This window comes from Sturnira hondurensis, unplaced genomic scaffold (assembly GCF_014824575.4).
Source record: "Sturnira hondurensis isolate 20B ecotype Veracruz unplaced genomic scaffold, ASM1482457v3 Scaffold0021214, whole genome shotgun sequence".
NCBI classification, from domain to species: domain Eukaryota; kingdom Metazoa; phylum Chordata; class Mammalia; order Chiroptera; family Phyllostomidae; genus Sturnira; species Sturnira hondurensis.
Genome location: NW_028093845.1, coordinates 11,587,000 through 11,606,705, shown reverse-complemented (window position 1 = coordinate 11,606,705; position 19,706 = coordinate 11,587,000). Strand labels below are relative to the sequence as shown.

General features: G+C 41.8%; 2 protein-coding genes across 4 annotated transcripts in view; both read right to left on the bottom strand.

Moving 5' to 3' along the window:
* The window catches only part of BDH2 (3-hydroxybutyrate dehydrogenase 2), a 29,356-nt gene extending 27,442 nt beyond the window's left edge, over positions 1-1,914 (bottom strand). The window contains exon 1 of the mRNA XM_037031966.1: positions 1,840-1,914. The gene's annotated coding sequence lies outside the window, so the exon portion shown is untranslated. The remainder of the gene's footprint in view (positions 1-1,839) is intronic.
* A 5,506-nt stretch (positions 1,915-7,420) lies between these two features.
* The window catches only part of CENPE (centromere protein E), a 66,743-nt gene continuing 54,457 nt past the window's right edge, over positions 7,421-19,706 (bottom strand). For all 3 annotated transcript variants that reach the window (XM_037031912.1, XM_037031915.1, XM_037031913.1), the window contains 6 exons: positions 19,401-19,586; positions 18,061-18,173; positions 16,382-16,479; positions 12,095-12,278; positions 10,476-10,729; positions 7,421-7,892 (listed from right to left, as the gene is read on the bottom strand). In XM_037031912.1, coding sequence (XP_036887807.1) covers positions 7,798-7,892; positions 10,476-10,729; positions 12,095-12,278; positions 16,382-16,479; positions 18,061-18,173; positions 19,401-19,586 — 930 coding nt within the window. In that variant the 3' untranslated portion in view covers positions 7,421-7,797. The remainder of the gene's footprint in view (positions 7,893-10,475; positions 10,730-12,094; positions 12,279-16,381; positions 16,480-18,060; positions 18,174-19,400; positions 19,587-19,706) is intronic.

Here is a 19,706-nt window from a genome sequence, read left to right as displayed (position 1 = left end):
CTCTGCTCCATTACCTGCTCGAGAAAGTACAGGTAGCTAGCTAGTCTGTGTAGAGGGCTCACATGATCTATTCCTTCCTTTTTAAAAAAGATTTTATTTATTCATTTTTAGAGAGAGGGGACAGGAAGGACAAAGAGAGGGAAACATCAATGTGTGGTTGCCTTTTGTGCGCCCCCTACTGGGAACCCGGCCCACAACCCAGATATGTGCCCCGACTGGGAATCAAACCCTTTGGTTAGCAGGCCAGAGCTCAATCCACGGAGCCGCATCACCCAGGGCTATACCTTATCTCTGTTTTCTTCAGCCCTACTTGACTTTTTGCTATACTCAGTGGGTGCTTCCATTTAAGCCTCTACATTAAGAGTGGCTAGCTCCTCCCGTGGGCAATGGGTACCGAAGGGTTTATTGGAGAGTGTGATAGGATTAGACATGCATTTTAGAAAGATCACTGTGGAGGACAGAGCTGGGCAGCGAGAAGGGTAGATGATGAGACCCAGTCACCAGTGCACTAACTTCAAAGAGATTATGCGCTTTGCCCAGGGTTTCCCAGCTATGAATTCAAACCCAGGCCTGACTGCAGGTTCGAGGGAACCTGGTTTGGGTTGTTCTTCTCAGGACCTCATACACACAGCGGACCCCATGCAGGGCCAGGGCTCTGAGCTTCCTGGTGCTGGTACGAGCACCCTCTGGGTACTGGTGACTGACCAATAGACTGCCTGTATTCTCAAGCCCATGCTGAATCCGTGCTGAAGCCAGCTTCCTGGGGGTCAGTGCCTGAGAGTGGCATGAGCATGAAGGAAGACGCATTTCTAGTAGACACAAGTCTCCTCCCACGGGCCTTGGGGACCCTCCTGCAAAGGCCCCCACACAGCCTGGCATCTCGCCCCTGCCCCGTTGGTGCCGACCCTCCCAGCCGTACCTAGCTCCCTCCTCTGATTCACTCACGCCACCATTTCCCCTGACAAAACCCATGCCTGTTCTCTGGTTAAGTGCACATTTGTTACACAATGGAGAAGCTGAGTTGTTACCTGACCTCTAATGCAACAAGTTTGCACTGTGTGGAGTGCAAACTTTTTTCCTTCTTACACAAGCGATGCATTTTAATTTTAAAGATGAAAAGAGTTCAAGACATATATTCAATATACACTTTAGAAAGTAAGAGATTCCAATCATCTTTACCCTCCTACAAACCTGGGCTGTCAGTTCACACTATTGTTATTAGTGACTTACAGCACATGGTGCTGTGAAGGCGACTGAAGTTTCCCCTTGACCCCCTGAGAAGCACTTACGGAAAACCTGTGAAGCACAAACAGCCCTCTGCTCCCTATCTAGTCCCTTCCCTAGCTGCTCTCCCTGTCTTTCTGTGACCAGACTTTGGAGTCGAAGCCTTACCATTAGGTAAAACTGCACCGTCAAACTAAAACAGATTTATCTGGGAGAATGAGTGCAAACATGGCCTGTGGTGGAGAATGAGGCAACTTTCAATACATCCAATGTGGAAACCACACACGATGCCTTTCCTACTCTAAATACTGCAGACGAGATGGTAATTTCCGACTCACAGAGACTCAAACAGAATTTTCAGGAACTCTATCTTGATGAACCAGGACGAAAAACGTTCACGTAAGACACTGTAAAATTCCCTCTTCTTTGGCTATTTGGGAAAACTTACTAATACACCAGAGTTTCAAACTCTCTAAAAACCCACCCTTACTTATACAGATCTAATTGCTGAAATCAATCCTGAAATAGATAATGTGCAGAACAAAGCAACATGTAAAAATTCAACCTTCTGTTTCCCAGTCCAAAGTTTCATTAAAATACTTTAGGAACTCTTACTTTAGAGCAGCAAATGGATGGCGTCCTCCTCCAGCAACAGACTTGAGAACTTTGTGCAGAAGAGAGTCAGGTGCTTGACAGTGCATGCTGGGATTGTAGTTCAGGTTCCTTTAGGTTTTAAGAGGAATCTCACCTTCACATACTGTATTTGTGTAAGTGCTGCCATCTAGTGGAGCTCTGGTAGAATTGTCAGGCCCAAGTACAATGGAAGGTGCACAGTGGAAAAGCACTTTATAGCTTACTCAGAACGTGGAAATCATTTCCTTTGCTGTAATCACTCTTAGTTCTTGCCATTTGTTTGCACCTACTATGTGCTGTGCTGGGGGTACTCAAGATTGAGTGAGCCAGAAATCGCCCATGGAGGATAGCAGAGCAACAAAACAGAAGGAGCCCAGGTCATTGAAGATACTGGAGCTTTCCTTCCTGGCCTTTGACCTAGATTGTTTTGAGGGAGGGAAATAAACATTCTCTCATGTGGAAGGTATAGTTGTGGTTATTTTGTCACACTCAGTCTATTCTAACACTAATACATGTTTAGTGGCAGAAGGCAGCCATCTTGACTGCACTGAGAGGCTGGGTGGGGAAACTTCGGTCTAAGTACACGTTGGATGAGAAAACAATCAAGATTGGCTACAGGGAACAGATTGAAAAGAAAGCACCAGGTCATGTGAACCCTCTATGCTAGGCTTAATAACTTCCATTTTATCGGGCATGTAGTTGGTCAGGATGAATGTGGGTTATTCGCATATGTGGCACTTAAATTGGCTCACTCAGCACTCAGCCAACACACCCTGCCCTGCCTTTCACGTTAGAAAAGCCGGAGAGCACAACTCTGAATTCCTAGGCTCCTGAGCTGCCAGAGCTGGCTGCCAGTGAAACGTCATCTGGAATTTCAGAGGGCTTCTCTCTCACGGAGGTGGGGCCTCTCTGAAAGGCTTTTGACTTTTGCTCTTTCCCCTTTTTTCTCCCGCAAGGTAGATACGATGCCTCGGGACAGAGCCGTGAGACTTGGCATGAGGTCAGAGGCACCCATTAACGATAGCGCAGCAAGGAAAGAGGCCTGGTTCCTTGAGACAGCCCCAAGATAAGAGTCCTAGACTAACTTCCCTGGACTTCTNGGTTATTTTGTCACACTCAGTCTATTCTAACACTAATACATGTTTAGTGGCAGAAGGCAGCCATCTTGACTGCACTGAGAGGCTGGGTGGGGAAACTTCGGTCTAAGTACACGTTGGATGAGAAAACAATCAAGATTGGCTACAGGGAACAGATTGAAAAGAAAGCACCAGGTCATGTGAACCCTCTATGCTAGGCTTAATAACTTCCATTTTATCGGGCATGTAGTTGGTCAGGATGAATGTGGGTTATTCGCATATGTGGCACTTAAGTTGGCTCACTCAGCACTCAGCCAACACACCCTGCCCTGCCTTTCACGTTAGAAAAGCCGGAGAGCACAACTCTGAATTCCTAGGCTCCTGAGCTGCCAGAGCTGGCTGCCAGTGAAATGTCATCTGGAATTTCGGAGGGCTTCTCTCTCACGGAGGTGGGGCCTCTCTGAAAGCCTTTTGGCTTTTGCTCTTTCCCCTTTTTCCTCCCGGAAGGTAGATACGATGCCTCGGGACAGAGCCGTGAGACTTGGCATGAGGTCAGAGGCACCTATTAACGATAGTGCAGCAAGGAAAGGGGCCTGGTTCCTTGAAGACAGCCCCAAGATAAGAGTCCTAGACTAACTTCCCTGGACTTCTTATGTGAGAAAAATGAATCTCAGAGTACTTTTTTTCTTTAGGTTTTTTTTGTTCTTAGTGCTAAGCGTATTCACAACCGTCATAGTGGTTAAGAACAAGCACGGTGGAGTTGGAAGGATGAAGGTGGGTCCTGTATCTTTCCCTTGCTAGTTAAGTCACTTAACTTCCCAAACCCGTCTTCTCGTCTGTGACACGGAGGTAACCACAGCATCTACCTCGAGGATGTCTTGAGGAGGAAGGACTGAGCATGTGGGACCATCAGCCTAATGTGTTAATAAATGTTAATAATGATCAGAAATTCAGTTATAATGGATCACAAAAACTGTCCTTTAAAAATTTTAAAACCCTGACCTTATTTTGTGCATGTACCCACGTGAGGTCTTTGCTAAAACTGAGCCTCGCTACCACACTGTATCTTCTAGTGCTGGGCGTAGTGACCTGTAGTGATATTCAACTGTGCCCCTTGCTTTAACAATGCTTTCCTTTCTGACTTTTGAGAATTTAAAAAAATTTAATCTTCATATTTTTCCATTCCCATTTAGTCCCCTTGTACTCCCATCTCTCCAGCAATCACCACACTGTTGTCCATGTCCTCGAGTCCTTATTCCTTTTTACTCAATCCTTCCATCCTCTGACATGCCCCCACGAGCTGTCATTGGCTCTCCATCTATGTGCCTGCCCCTATTTTTCTTGTTAGTTCATTTTGTTCATTAGATTCCACATATGAGCGAAATCATATGGTATTTGTCTTTCTTTGACTGGCTTATTTCACTTAGCATAATGTTCTCTAGGTCCATCCATACTGTTGCAAAGGGTAAAAAATCATCTTCTTTTTTATGGCTGAGTAGTACTCCATGGTGTAAACGGAATAGACTTTTAATGGGTGTGAGGAATTTCTAATTCAGGCCAAGTCGGACACTTTTTTCGCTGCAGTTTTCTTCAGCCTCCTTTCATCCACTGGTCTTCAACGATAAGGTTTACTCCACACCAGCTTAAGCCACAAGGTGCTGTGGACATCTGCTTACCCATCTATACTGTCAGTGGACTACATTTCTTCAAGGCTAGGGTCCTTATCTTATTCACCGTTACATACTGTCAGCTCAAATTAAAAGTACATGATACGTTTGTTTGCTAAACACAGTATGATTTCCACAAAGGCAGTGCCTTTTGGTGCTTAGACCAATGATCTGCACATAGTAGGTGGTCACTTAATATTTGCTGAGTGTGAAGGGCAGCCTCTTCAAAAGTTTCCTGAATATAATTCTGCCAGACTCTCAAGAAAATGTTTCCTACAAATAAACATATTTCGTCTTTTCTGGGCCTGCCTTTACTTTCAGGCCATTTAGTATTGTCTGACCATATTGTTTTCAACATTTTTGCCCCCATTGCTGATTTTCATCATCGTTCCTTCACAATCGTATGTCACGATATTAAAACTCGGATCATAAGACTTAGACATTCTGAGGGAGAGAGCAAGAAGATGGAGGCGTGGGAATTTCCAGCTCTTTCCCCACAGACACCAACTTAACAATACATGGACCAAAAGACCTTTGTGACAACTTCAGAATCAGATAAGAAGTTGCAGTACCCGAGGCACAGGCAAAGCTGAGAACAACCACAGAGAAACAGGCAAGGGCTGACTCACTGTCCCTGCCACTCCTGCCCGGAACTAGCACAGCTCCGCCGCTGCCCCGTGATTTCTCTACCATGGGAAGTAGGGGAAGAAGGCGGGGAAGTTCACCCAAAGTCCAACATTTTGGGAGGCTGCCCAAGCGACTGGTTTCCGTCTTGCCTCACTTGGAGCACGGCTGGAACTGGCAGTTTGGCAGCCAGAGGGTCTGTAGCGCTCCAGGCCAAGGCTGGGGTGGCTTGGCCGCCAGGAGGAAGAGCTCAACTCGGAGCGTGATTCTCAGTGGGGAGAGAGAAAAACAGTGTGTCTCTGGCGTTTCAGCTTTTTGGAGGGTTGCCCATGGGACTGGTACCTGCCTTGCTTTACTTGGGGTGCTGACGGGCAGCAGTGTACTTTGGAAGCCTAGGGCCAATGAGAGCAGAGGAGAGTGGGGTGGCTTCCCTGTGCGGCACCAAAGAACCAGCAGTACTGCTGAGACAACAGAGGGAGCAGGGGGCTACGAGCCCCTGAAAAAGCAACTGGAAAAACTCTCTAAATAGTAAGTCACACACTCAAGCCCAGACAAGTCAACCTTCTCCCAAAAAGGTTTCAGACGCGCCCGCCCCCCAACCCCAGTCTCTAACCGGGCCGATGGTGAGGGTCTTCCCCTCCACAAAACAGTCCATGTAGATCGAAGAGAAGCTAATTTTTTCGAATGCATAAAACTCAACAAAAACTCAGAAGGCACACAAAGAAACAGAGAAACGTGGCCCAATAAGAGGAATGAAATAAATCTCCAGAAACAAACTCCAAAGAAACGGTGATCTCTGAATTGCCTGATGAAGAATTCAAAATAAGTTTTAAAGAAGCTCAATGACATAGACGAGAACACAGACAACTTGGTGAAACCTGGCAAATAAAGCATAAACAAAGTCAGAGCAGCAACAAAGAGACAGAAACTACAAAAAAAGAACCAAAGAGAAATTCTGGAGCTGAGGAAACAGAAAAAATACACGAGAGGGACTCATGGCAGACTTGGTCAAGCAGAAGAATCGACAGAGTTGAAGACAGGTCATTTGAAATTATCCAGAGAAGAAAAAAGGAAAAAACGTGAAGAGCCTGAGGTACTTCGGTGACACGAGCAAGTGGACCAAACCACGCACAACAGTACGCTGAGGGAGGAGAGGGACGTCCAACTCAAGAGTTAAGCAACTTTCTACTAGATTGGATACCTGATGACTGATTACAGTTTTCATGGCCTTCAGGTAGTTTTGTTACCCAGAGGTACTTCCCTACTACTTTGCATTACTGTTGTTCAACAGAGGGACAGGTATGGCGAAGAATCAAATCCGCAGCTCCGTTACCATGTCCTGTTTGGGGAAGGGTGGAAAGGAGAAACGCTCCTGAGGTACAGGCACTCCTGGGGGAGAGGCTTTTAGCAAGACACAATTTCTCCTGAGCCCTAGGGAATTCCTATGACACTATGCTAACGGGAAATATCCAATACACAGACTAAAAATGAAAGCTCATGCCATTCATAATTTCTTCTTGAATGAGTCTTATCAAAAAGCCAAGAATGCCTTAAAATGACCAATCCTGTTCTGAACTTTACGTAACTTCCTGTTTTATGTGATTTTTTCAGGCATGTGATATGTCAGATTCTCTCTAAAAATGGTTCTTGACCTCTTGCAGAGTTATAGAGCCCGTTGAGAATATGATAAAGGAAAGCAGGACCCTGAACATCCTTGAAAAACGAGTCCACACAGAAGGTAGCACAATTCTGGGGGGGCTGTAGACTGCACGAAGCCACTCATAGGCGCCTTACTCATGTGGGGTCCCAGGGTTGGAACACTTTATTTTGGTGGAAACTCTGGTGCTGTTTCCTTATGTCTAAAATGAGAAGGTAAAATAAAGGACATATGAAGTTCTTTTGGCTGAGCATGAAGAACCAGAGAGCAGGAGTTTCAGTAACAAACCAACCAGTTTAGAGCGCTCGTACAGTGAGTGGGGCGGGCGGGAAACAGAAAAGAGCTTTTGTAGTGACTACGGCAAAAGGAAGACTAAGACTAGAAATGAAAGGTCATAGTACTTGTTTCCCCACAACAACTTAAACCCAGAAAGCGTGTGTGTATTTTCAGAGCAAAACTCTGTGTGTCAACAAAGAGGAGAACCAGCTCCACCCTGGGTACCCCCTGAAGGACTATTCACGTTACAGGAGTCGTGATTCAGTACTAATAAAATATTTATTGAATGCTTAAGGTACTAAACAAGGAGTTATAATTCTCTTAAGTCACATGTTGATACATTTACAGTAATAAAAATGGATACAATTTAGATTAGAAATTTCCTTCAGTAACTTTATTCTTCAAAAAATATATAAATAAATATGACAGTTCAGCTTCCGAAATATTACCACGTTCAGGACCACACTGCTATCACCATTCTAAATGATGAGGACACATTCATCTCCTGTCCCTTCACCTTCCAATTCTAGTGGCAAAAGTAAAACTGAATTAAGTTGGACTGTGACATAATTGCCAGGGCTGGACACATAAAGTAACAACCCAGGAATGCTGGGCCTCAGCAAAGTGATGGAGCAGGACCCTACTGAATCTTGCACTCGGGCAGGTCTTTTTCCGAGAAGGTCTGACAAGAACTCGACCGAGGAACCACATTCTCTGCTCCAGCAGGTGGCTCTTCTGCAGAGAGAACAAAGCAACCTTATTAAAAATACATACAAAGACCACTGCACCAGAGACAGGGAAGTTTACACCTGTGTTCTTGGAAAATGAACTGCGTGAAGCACTATGTTGTACATAAAACCAAGATGTGATGCAGTCTTACTTGAATTTATAAATTTGAGATACAAAGTAAACCAAACATGGATTGAGTTTGGCTTTTGTGCCATTTTTAGAAGAAAAATGGTGTGCTAAAATAGTATGCATTTTAGATAATATTTAGACATTTTTGGAAAACTTTTAGCCTTTAAAAGGACTTCAGCTGCATCTATTTGTTTATTAACAATATACATTCGAATTATTATATTTATAAAAGCACAGGTGACCCCTGAACAACAGGTTTGAACTGCACAGAAACACTTAGGTGTGAATTTTTTTCAGTAAATATGATAAATTATTTTCTCTTCCTTATGATTGTCTTAACATTTGCTTTTCTCTACCTTACTTTAAGAATACAGTATATAATACATCTAAAATGGGTTAATTGATTCTTTATGTTATCAGTAAGGCTTCCAGTCCACATCAGGCTATTGGCAGCTGAATATCTGAAGGAGCCTAAAGTTACCTGTGGATTTTCGCACGTGTAGGGCGGTCAGCACTGCTGCCCCCACCCACTGTACAAGGGTCAACGCTAAAGTTAGCATAACTGGTCTTGCCAATTAAGTTCTTGAGATAATTAAATCACCTTTTATAATTAAAATTAAAGACTGAAAGGTTTTTTAGACTGATATTTTACTAATTGAAGTTGGGAGTATGCCCTTTAATTGTGAATTGGTCAGTTTATTGATTTATGTATTCCTCCAGCCTACTCTTGTTCATTTCACTGAGAAGTAGTACCAGACAGATTCACATATCAATAAACAGACTTGAACAGTTTTATTTGTGGCTGGATTAATTCATATTACGCCTGTGCTTCAGGCACTATCAACTAAAATATAAATGGTGATTATAAAGGTTTGTCAGTTTTTCAAAACTCTTCTAAAATGGTGTGTATGCATACAGTAATACTAGCTAACCAAAGGTCCTTAAAGATTTGTTAAATAGTATTCTACCAAGGGGATGGTTAAAGAAGTTTCTGAATGGTTTTTTGCCTGGCAATACTTCCAAGAGCACTTTTCACACTGCTGCCTTGGTCCAATTTTAATGTGTCATTGATGAGAACACACTGATTTCTTCTTTGTCACAAAGTGGAGCTCTCACAAACCCTGGCGACCTTTGGTCAGGGCTCTAAGACAGGTTGGCAAGTGTCCTTCTTAGTGTACAATTTTGTTGCTTTAGACGTCTATAGCTGCGTGTGTAATAGGGTATTTCAGCCAGGCAGACACTGTCACCAAGAGCGCCGCCGTGCACACCTGGAGCACTTGGTGGGAAAGACTGCAAGCCACACGACATTGCAGAACTCCCCCACAAGGATCCCACCTGTGTGCAGCACCCTGCAGGGCTGGGCTGACCGCTGACACTGCCCACCGCTCCACTTCGTCCAGTCAGATGCCCAGTGCTGCTGATTCCACTCCCAAATCTCTCCCGGCTACTTCTCTCCATCTCTCTGCACCTGCCCAAGTCCACCCTACTGTCACTCTGGTTTTGGCAACTGTTACAAACTCTTGCTCTTACTATTTTGTTGGTTACTTCACACAGGAGGTAATGTTTTTAAAATGTTTAACTCATTATGTGGCCCTGCTGTTGTCTAAAATCTCTCAAAGGCTCTCTCTACATGCTGTCAGGAAGAAGAAAGAATAAGTAGGAACTCCTTTGTACGTTCTACAAAGCCCCACAGGCTCCGCTCTTTCCTCCCTCGCTTCCCTGACTTCCCAGAGGCCTGTGCTCACAGCGCTCCAGCCACACCATGTTCCATGCAACCTTGCCCCGGCTCGGCTGTTACGTTCGACCTGCGTGAATGCTTCTCCCTCCCTCTTTGCTAAGCTAATTCAATTCATCTCTCACACCTCAGTTCCCTTAATATTCCCGGAATAACAACCCATCAGTAAGCCTGAAAGGCTTTTGCATTCTAGAATTTTACTGTTTTTAGACTACCTGATTATCAGCTGTATTTCTGATTAGACTGTAAGCTCTGGTAGGGCAGGCACCGTGTCTGGTTTTGCTCATCAGTGCACCATCGGGGTCTAATATGTGACACACAGTTGGTCAAAAAATTGGTTTTTGAATGAATGAATGAATAAATAAATGATACAAGTCTATAATGCTATTGGGAATACTGCCCCATTGAATTGATGAGAACTAGTCTTTTTCAGTAAAAGTTTTGTTTAGAGGGTAGTGTCCTTATGTCCTGGGGAGAGTTGCTTTTCTCTCCTTGGGAAAAGCTTGAGGGTCTAAGGGGCAGACTAAAGCGTTCACTTGGGGTAGAAAGCGCCTGGACCTAAGTGCCATGCTTTGGACAAACTCAGAGAGAGACAGCAAATGAAGTCCGTGCCCTGTCACTTGCTCACCTACTTCTTTTCTCATCGAAACCTGACCTTTGGGACCAACATACTAACTTCCGGTTATCTACCCCTGATTTCAAGTAACCACTACATATTCACTCACCTGGACAAAGGCCTAAACCCGAGTTATCAAAATAGCGAACTGGATGTGGGGATGGGAAAGACTTGGATCGGCTGTCAAAAAACCAAGACTTCGGTGATTCCTTTGGCACGGGATCTTGCACATTCCGTTCCCTGCAATGTGAGGGCGTGTGCTGTCTCTTTTCAGAGGCTGTTCTAGTCGCTTCCGGAGACTTTGGAGAACTCTCACAGGTTACTCCTTTGAGAACCTCACCGGAAAGACGATTGTTGCTTAAAGTGGGTGGGGGTGAGGGGAAGAAAGGAGACTGTAAGACTGCTCATTTCCTGAAACATATGCACATAAACACTAAAAATAAAGGTAAGATAAACGTAACACATGATCACTATTTTATCATATTTATATGCTAATGTCAACCCACTGCTTTGTTCGGTGTATCTCTACAGCCCAGAGAATGAAACGAGGTCCCCATAAACGCAGTTAATCCTGTGAGCATGGAGTCCTGAAAAGAAAGCTCAGGGTGTGACACCAGGTTTTCAAACGAACTAGATACCTAGAGTGACTTCTCTACTGATGAACCGGCCCTTCTGGGACAATGAATCTTTAACGTGCCTTGGTTATTTTAAACTGACACCGTGTGTTTCTGGATTAGTTTTAGTCCTGATCTTACAGAACCCCAGCCTTTATCTGCTTCCTCCAGAGATGCCGGGGAAGCCATCCAGAGGCCCTGCTCTCCTTCAGTTTGTCAGTCAGCCCAGTCTGTTGATACAACCCCCTACTTATCTCCCACATTCATCTCTGTATTTTTATCCTCCCTCGTCACCATTCTTCATTTTATTTACTGGCCTGGACTGTAACAAATAAGATCCCTACGCTGGGCTCCCTTACGCTGCTCTGGCGGCCAGGCATGTTATCTGGTTCTACCAGGCCCTGACTTAAAACCCTCCAGGGTAGGTGACCCTCTCGGCCTGTTAGGACACCACTCAAACTTCCTCACATTGACCTATAAGGGCCTGTGGAACTTAGACCAGTTACCTGTGGCTCTTATCTTGCATTCGTCTCATTCTCCAAGCTCTCGCCACAGTGGACGTCTTTCAGCCCACCTACTGGTTCTTCGCCTGGACTCCCCATCTGTTTCTTAGCCCAGAAGGCTGACCTGTCTCTCTTTTCATCTGGCCTTAGTTGCACTCATTTTTCAGATCTCCTCACAGATTTGTCTCCTGATCACCACCCTTCCCCACGCTTAGATATAAGGTCTGGCCCCTCTGGTATACCCTTTCACAATGTTCCGCTTGTTTCTGTTGTTTAATAGCACTCATTACAAAGACTTGGTTATTTGTATAATTATTTGTTTAACGCCTATTTTTCTTCTGCAGTATCATTAGTAGAGATTAGCACAAGATTCTAATCTTCAGCAGAAGCCAAATAAGTTTATTAGAATTATTTATAAAGTAAAAGGAAATAGGCTACAACAATGGACCTACGAAGTTCTCTTTTGAGCAGAGATGTGTTGACTTTGGTATGTGGACTTACACACTACAGGAGCTCTAAAAATTACTTTTCCCCTTCTATGTAAAGGGCTGCTCCGCCCCCACATGTACCAGCTGTAAACCTAATTTCTGTATCATGTACACAGATCTTACCTTGACAGTTTACTCTTTTGTTTTATTAGCTGTTCATTTTGCTGCTTCAACTTAGAAATTTCCTTTTTTAGTCGTGCATATTCACTTTTCAAGATAAGAGCTTTTGTGCTTTGTACAATGCCACTGCCGCCTCCACAGGTTAGGGGCTTATTGGGAGGCTGAGAATCACTATCTTCTGATACCACTGTGGGGTCAAATACATAGACAGGTGACAATTCTATCTCTAAAGTTCAAAACAAAGGGAACAGTCCTAAGTGCAGTAAATCACCATAAATCCCAATGCATCTCAACTACCATCTCTCTGGAAATCGTTCTCGAATTCCTCCTTCTACTGACTTCCAATCCTATCCCATCATCAGTTCTAAATATTGCTAGAACCCTTTCTGCTGTTCTCCACCCATCACTTCCACTACCAAAACCCTGCTAAGATCATTCACCATGGATGCAGTGGCTGCAACCCCCTCTAGTCAGAGTTTTCTTCCACTGACTGACCGACCTGCATGCCAGTGGAGTCCCCAGAAGCACTTCTTCCAACAGAATGTGTGTGGGGTTATAAGACTCAACCCCAGTCAGTTAAGACTCCACTCAGCACATACGTGTTAACTAAACAAACCTTAGGATAGCATTAAAGCATATATTATCACATAGCCTACACTGGGTGCATAGAAAGTATTATAAGGAACTGTTCTGTAAATTTTAGGTAAAATTGCATAGAAATGCGAGAAGCTTCTAAGGTTGAATAGCCCACCAAAGCACTGACGATTTACAAAACAGTAAGGTGTGGTGAAGATACTCAGCGTCGACTTACACCAAGATGGAGGCATAGGTGGAAACACTGTGCCTTCTCCCACAACCAAGTTTGAATACAACAAAGATTTGGAGAAACAAAGACACAACCAAAGGACAGAAAATTGAATTATACGGAAGTCTGACTACATCTAACCGTTCAACGGGATGGTAAGAGGGGCGGAGCCAGCAGCGAGCTGGGTCGGGCAGGACAGGGCCCCGACCCAGGCGCGCAGGCAGACGGGAACCAGTTGGGGTGCGGGGCAGACCGCGGGCGTATATTCACGCACAGTGAGACAGACCACCCAGGCCCCAGGGGGCGAAGGCTGACGGCGGTGGCACACTCGCGTGCACTGGGACGAAACGCATGGGCCCCGTGACGGCAGCAACTTTGGCACCGGTGAGGGCCCTGGTGGCAGGCGGCGGACAGGACGCCATAGTCCCTCTTTGATCCCGCCCCCACATACAGCATCACAACCCAGCGACTTAGTTGCCCTGCAATACCGGTGAGAGCCATCGTCCCTCTTTGACCCCGCCCCCACATACAGCGTCACAACCCAGCAACTTAGTTGCCCTGCAATACCAGTGAGAGCCATCGTCCCTCTTTGACCCCGCCCCCACATACAGCGTCACAACCCAGGGACTTAGTTGCCCTGTTCTAGTGAACACTTTAGGGCTCTGATCCTGCTATGGAACAGGCACGAACAACCCGAAAGATGGCGCGAGAAGAACTCAAAGTCCCAGAGCCAATAACTCTAAGCGACCAAGAAATTGCCAGCCTCTCAGAACCACAATTCAGGACACTATTTATCAGGATGCTCACAGAACTGGTAGATTATAGTCACAAATTAGAGGAACAAAGTCACAAATTAGAGGAACATATGAAGGCTAAACTAATTGAAATGAAGGGAGATGCACAGGAAACCAATAGTGATGGAAAGGAAACTGGGACTCAAATCAATGGAATGGACCAGAAGGAAGAACAAAACATCCCACCAGAAAGGAATGAAGAAATGAGAATTCAAAAAAATGAGGAGAGGCTTAGGAACCTCCAGGACATCTTTAAACGTTCCAACATCCGGATTATAGGGGTACCAGAAGGGGGAAAGAAACAGCCACGAGTGGAAAACTTATTTGAACAAATAATAAAGGAGAACTTCCCCAGTCTGGCAAAGGAAATAGACTTCCAGGAAATCCAGGAAGCTCAGAGAGTGCCAAAGAAGTTGGACCCAAGAAGGAACACACCAAGGCACATCATAATTACATTAGCCAAGACCAAAATGAAGGAGAGAATCCTAGAAGCAGCAAGGGATAAGGGGACAGTCACCTACAAAGGAGTACCCATCAGACTGTCAGCGGATTTCTCAAAAGAGACCTTACAGGCAAGAAGGGGCTGGAAAGAAGTATTCCAAGTCATGAAATCCAAAGACCTACAGCCAAGATTGCTTTATCCAGCAAAACTTTCATTTAGAATGGAAGGACAGATAAAGTGCTTCTCAGATAAGGTCAAGTTCAAGGAGTTCATCATCACCAAGCCCTTATTATATGAAATGCTAAAGGGACTTATATAAGAAAAAGAAGATGAAAAATATTAACAGTGAAAGGACAGCAAACACACAGTTATTAACAACCACACCTAAAACAAAAGCAAACCAAGAGGACAGCTAGATCAGGAGTGGAACCATAGAAATGAAGAACACATGGAGGGTTAGAAATAGGGGGTGGGAGGGGGAGAAGGGGGGACAAGGCACAGAAAATAGCATAGAGGGTAGGTAGAAAATAGCATAGAGGGTAGGTAGAAAATAGATAGGGGGGAGGGGGAGAATAGTGGGGGAAATATAGAATCCAAAGAACTTGAGACACATGGTTATAAACTAAGGGGGGGAGAATGGTGGGGGAGGGAGGGTGCGGGTGGAAGGGAATGAAGGGGGGGAATAGAACAACTGTAAAGATATAATCAATAAAATATATTTAAAAAAAAAAGATACTCAGCGTCCATTTCCTTCTGAATTCAGGCACACTGCGTATCTGAAAGTTACTTACAAATCAAGAACCATTATCACGGCCCTAATGTAACAACAAAGAGTCCTTGGTTCTATTTCTATTCCTTGAAGTTTCCCAGGTAGGAGCTGCAACAGACACTAGGGATGTTCAAACTAAGTATGTACTTGACAAATCTTTAACACTATCTCTAATTTCTGTTTTGAATAAGTGGACAATACACACAAATATCATCTTATGTTTGCTTGACATTTAGAATTTTAAGTGTGCTTTCATACACTGACTTTTTAAAAAGATTTATTTATTTATTTATCTTTAGAGGGGAAGGGAAGGAGAGAGGGAGAGAAATATCAATGTATGGCTGCCTCTCATGTGTCCCCTGCTGGGAACTGGCCTGCAACCCAGGCATGCATTTTTATTCTCCCTCATCACCATTCTTCATTTTATTTACTGGTCTGGACTTAACAAATAAGATTCGATTTGTTATAATCAAATTTGTTCAATTCCTGACTGGGAATCGAACCACAATCGTGTGGTTCGCAGGCCCGCGCTCAATGCACCGAGCTACACCAGCCAGGGCTCACACACCACTTTTAGTGGGATTCTTACAACAAGCACACATTTGCTAGGAGGTCAAGTGTGGTCCCCATGATTTCTCAGTCATTCAGAGAGGGCAATCCCTGACTTTTAGATCAGTGCTTGTTCTGTAATACAAAACTGCCCCAAGTATTGTTCAGCACTCTCTGTTGGAAGAGGAAACACAGGAAATAGAGATATGGAAAAAGACAGAGTTTGAGAAATGTATTTGCAGAAATTGGATCATTAGATTTGAAAACTATACCTAAGATAAATTTTAAAGAGTTTACAAGTAAGCACCAACTCTCTATTTTTAGTATAAAGAACAAGTAGGATGTTTACTTTGTATTGTGCACTGATTACCATATTTTGCTGTGTATAACCCACACCTTTTTTTGCCCAAATTTTTGAGGAAGAAAAAATATGTGCATTGTACGTGGGTGTAATTATTACACACCATGGCTATAATAATGGGTATAATAATCCCATGTATAATGCTCACAGAAACATGGGTGAGCATTATACATGGCTAAATATGGTATGTTTTTACTATGCATATTGTTAAAATTCTATTAAGATGTGTTTGGATTTTTATTGAGAAGGGTGCTTCTACTTTGATAGGTATGTCATTCTTTTATAGTACTGTGGGTATCTTCACTATGTAAAGATCCGATAATTCAAAGGTAAAATTCATATTTTTCAAGAATCTATAATGGTTAAATGGCTGACGTTATAGTAAAACTAAGGAGCTGTCACAGGATAAATATAATTGCAATGAATTCATTTTAGAAGTAGTTTTTATGAATTAGTGATGAACCTAAGCTCATTCTTGACTGGCACATATATCAAGTAGTCCTCAAAATACAGAAGTGAAGTGAGAAGCAAAATGGGCAGGATCTGGAAATACCAACATTTGCTACTTACTTGAGGTGTCTTGGGCTTGTTGATTTCTTCTAAGATTTTCTCTCAATACCCTTATAACTTCTTTTTGATATTCCACAGTGGCTTTTGTAGAAGCAATTCTAATAAAAACAACAATAGAAATATGTAAAGGCCCAGCAACTAACTTTTAAAGGAAAAATACACAGGACTGTTGTCAAGAACTCTGTATAAGATCCATCACACTGACTTAATATCCGTAAGTAGCAGTAGGTGAGTAGCAGCCTGCACGACACCCTCCCTTGTACCATGCACTTTATAGCTATAACAAGATCACATTTGAAGTATGTTTGGTTGTGGTGTCAATATTAACATCGAGGAACCAATTCTTCTAAAATTTCTGGAAGCTCTATAGCTATTAATTGGACACTGAGCTAAATCATGTTTGAAGGCACCATAAAATAATTGGGCTGTTACCAAGGTTTTAGAAAGATCTTAAAGGTACGACAATTACCAGAGCCTGAAAGTGTAAGGCAGCTTCCTTTCTACACCATGAGGAGAGCCAGCCCTGGGTGCAGCCCTGGTTTCAGGTGATACAGTAAAAAGTCAAATTCTGCTCATTGTTCCCCTGTAGAAAGACACACTATGAACTGTGGGCTTAAGCATTAATCAGTAATGATAAACTATAAAACTTTCTGCCTTTCTTAGGGATGGAAAGTATCTGCTGATTCTATTTTATAAGTAAAATTGGTTTTATAATGAAGAACTCAGTATGTATTAAGTTTCATTAAAACCAATAGTCTTATCAATGGAAGGCTGGTTAGAATGCATAAAAATTCACAGGGCTTAATTTTTGAACAAAATTGTGTATCACCATTAAATGTTTATTAAAGATTTATAGGATAAATAAAGTGTTGGAATCAGAAGGAATCTTAAGAAATCCTCTAATAGAAACCTACCCTTTTATTGATTATGTCTGTGAGGAGCAGAGAGATTAAACAACTTGCATATGTGATATATTAATAAATAGCAACATTGTTTTTCTAAATCAGTTTCCCCAACTCTGTTTAATGTTCTTTTCATTATGTATACCACAAAAAACTTTAGGCATTCTATTATGTATAGTGCTGTATATAAGTAAATCAATGAAAAACATGCTCTTGGGCATGAGGTACTATAATTTCAAAGGAATTACAGGGTGTGGCAAAAGTAGGTTTACAGTTGTATGTGAAACAGCTTATTCTTGTATTTTGTATTAATTATTGTATTATTTTCCACATAAACTGTAAGACTACTTTTGCCCCACCCTATACAATCTTTACACAAAAACACAATAGAGAGAAGAAACAAAATTAAGAGAACCAACAAAACCTTAGTAAAGCCACTAAATGCACACACACACACACACACACACACACACACAGTTTCTTAACATTCAATTTCAAGCACAAAAAGGCCAATGTAAACTTTTATATATGATTAAGCAAGAAGCACCCAAAGACACAGTGTGTTATTAATTGATCAGAATTGTGCTTATTTTAAAAAACCTTTGTACTCGTAATGAGAGTTTAATAAATTTAAAATCTGTGGCTGTTTGTACTTAGTTTAAGAAAGCAATAATAATATTCTCAGATATTTTTAAAACTTAACCAATGAAAAGAAATATATTATTAGTAAGAAAATTTAAGCTATTAAAGTCATGTTCGGTTAAGGCAAAGACATACTCCTTCTCAAACTCCTTGGCAGTTTTCACTTTCTCTAGGTCTATTTTCACCAGCTTCATTTTGAGATCTTCAATTTCTTCTTTATAGGGTTTTGTCCCTAAAGCAACTTTGTCCTAAATTTTTTAGAGAAAAAAATAATATTAGAGTAGTTTCAAAGAATTGTGACTGTGTTTATTTGGTAGAAACATTTGAAAACGGGAAACTCAGGGTATATAAAAAGTAGGAAAGGCACAAATTTTAATGCTAAAATAAATAACAAATAGATATTTGATATGAAATATATTTGAAGCTATAAGAAACTAACATGTAATTAGAGAACATATAAATTTTAGTTCTTAAAACAAATTCTTTTCTCAATTAAAAAATGATAAAATGAAACACAAAGGTTGAAGATAATGAAATGGGTAGATAAAGGTAATCAGAAAAATGAAACAAAAAGATGTCAGAACAACAACATAAAACTAGAACTGAATTAAAGGCATAAAATATTATACAGCATATTGGGGATATTTTATATCCAAAGACGGTTCACTCCAGTGATATAAATATATCTACTCTCCACTCAGAAAAAGAATTATTCACATATAAATATACACACACATAATTCTTTTAAAAAATGAATAATGTCTCATCAAATAAATGTTAAATAGTGAAAAGAGAAGACATTCTTGACTTCTTTCTAATTTTAACAGGAAGGACAAGACACTGGAGCTGGAATAGCAAACTTAAAATGTCTATTAGGGTCAGGTTCAAGTAGCAGAAATGTGAGACGTGGCTGGGGCTAAATCAAAAGGGACTGGTAAGCATGAGAGTGTGATGTGCAATAACATTCAAGTTGAAAAACACTGAAATGTCTGTTATTTCTATAAGGAAACAGGCCAGAGTCACCTCATAGGCTACCACCTACAAGGTGGGACTCAGTAACAAGGGCATCGAACAGAAAAAAAAGGAAAAAAGAATTTTATTTTTTAAATTTAATTGTTGTTCAAGTACAGTTTAAGAAAGAAGAATTTTAAAATATATTTATCTAATAAGGAGTGTTACATATTTAGATAAGAAGTATTTAAAAAGTGAACATACATCCTAAACTATAAAGAATAGTATCTCTATGTCTTTTAAAAATTATTTGTCTAGAAAGATTAAAAATCATTATTTTGCATGATAATATACTCCTGCATTTCACTTCTAAGTTGTCACTTGCTTTTTCAAAGCTTGAATACTGAACAGGACACATACATAGCTAATAGAAAGTTGGGTAATAGATTTTCAAATGATCTGCTAAATTCAACAGTAAAAGGAAAAAAACGCCTTTTATTTATAAAATAAGTTTGTGAAGTTACCTCAAGTACTTGGATCATTTCTTTTGACTTTTCAAGGCACTTATTTGATTCATTAACTTGATCTTGAAGTTTTGCTATTACGTCATTAGTCATCTCAAGTTCTTTCTGCATCTTTATAATCTTGCCTTCCTTATGCATAGCACTTTCTTTAGCTTCACGTAATGAAGTTTCCAGCTCTTCAATTTTCTGTCAAAAAAAGGACAGATATATAAAGTCTGCCATGAAGACAGAATCATATTACGTAAGTTTAACACAAAGATGATCATACAGAGATATTAACTTTTCACAAATTGCATTAGCAAAAGG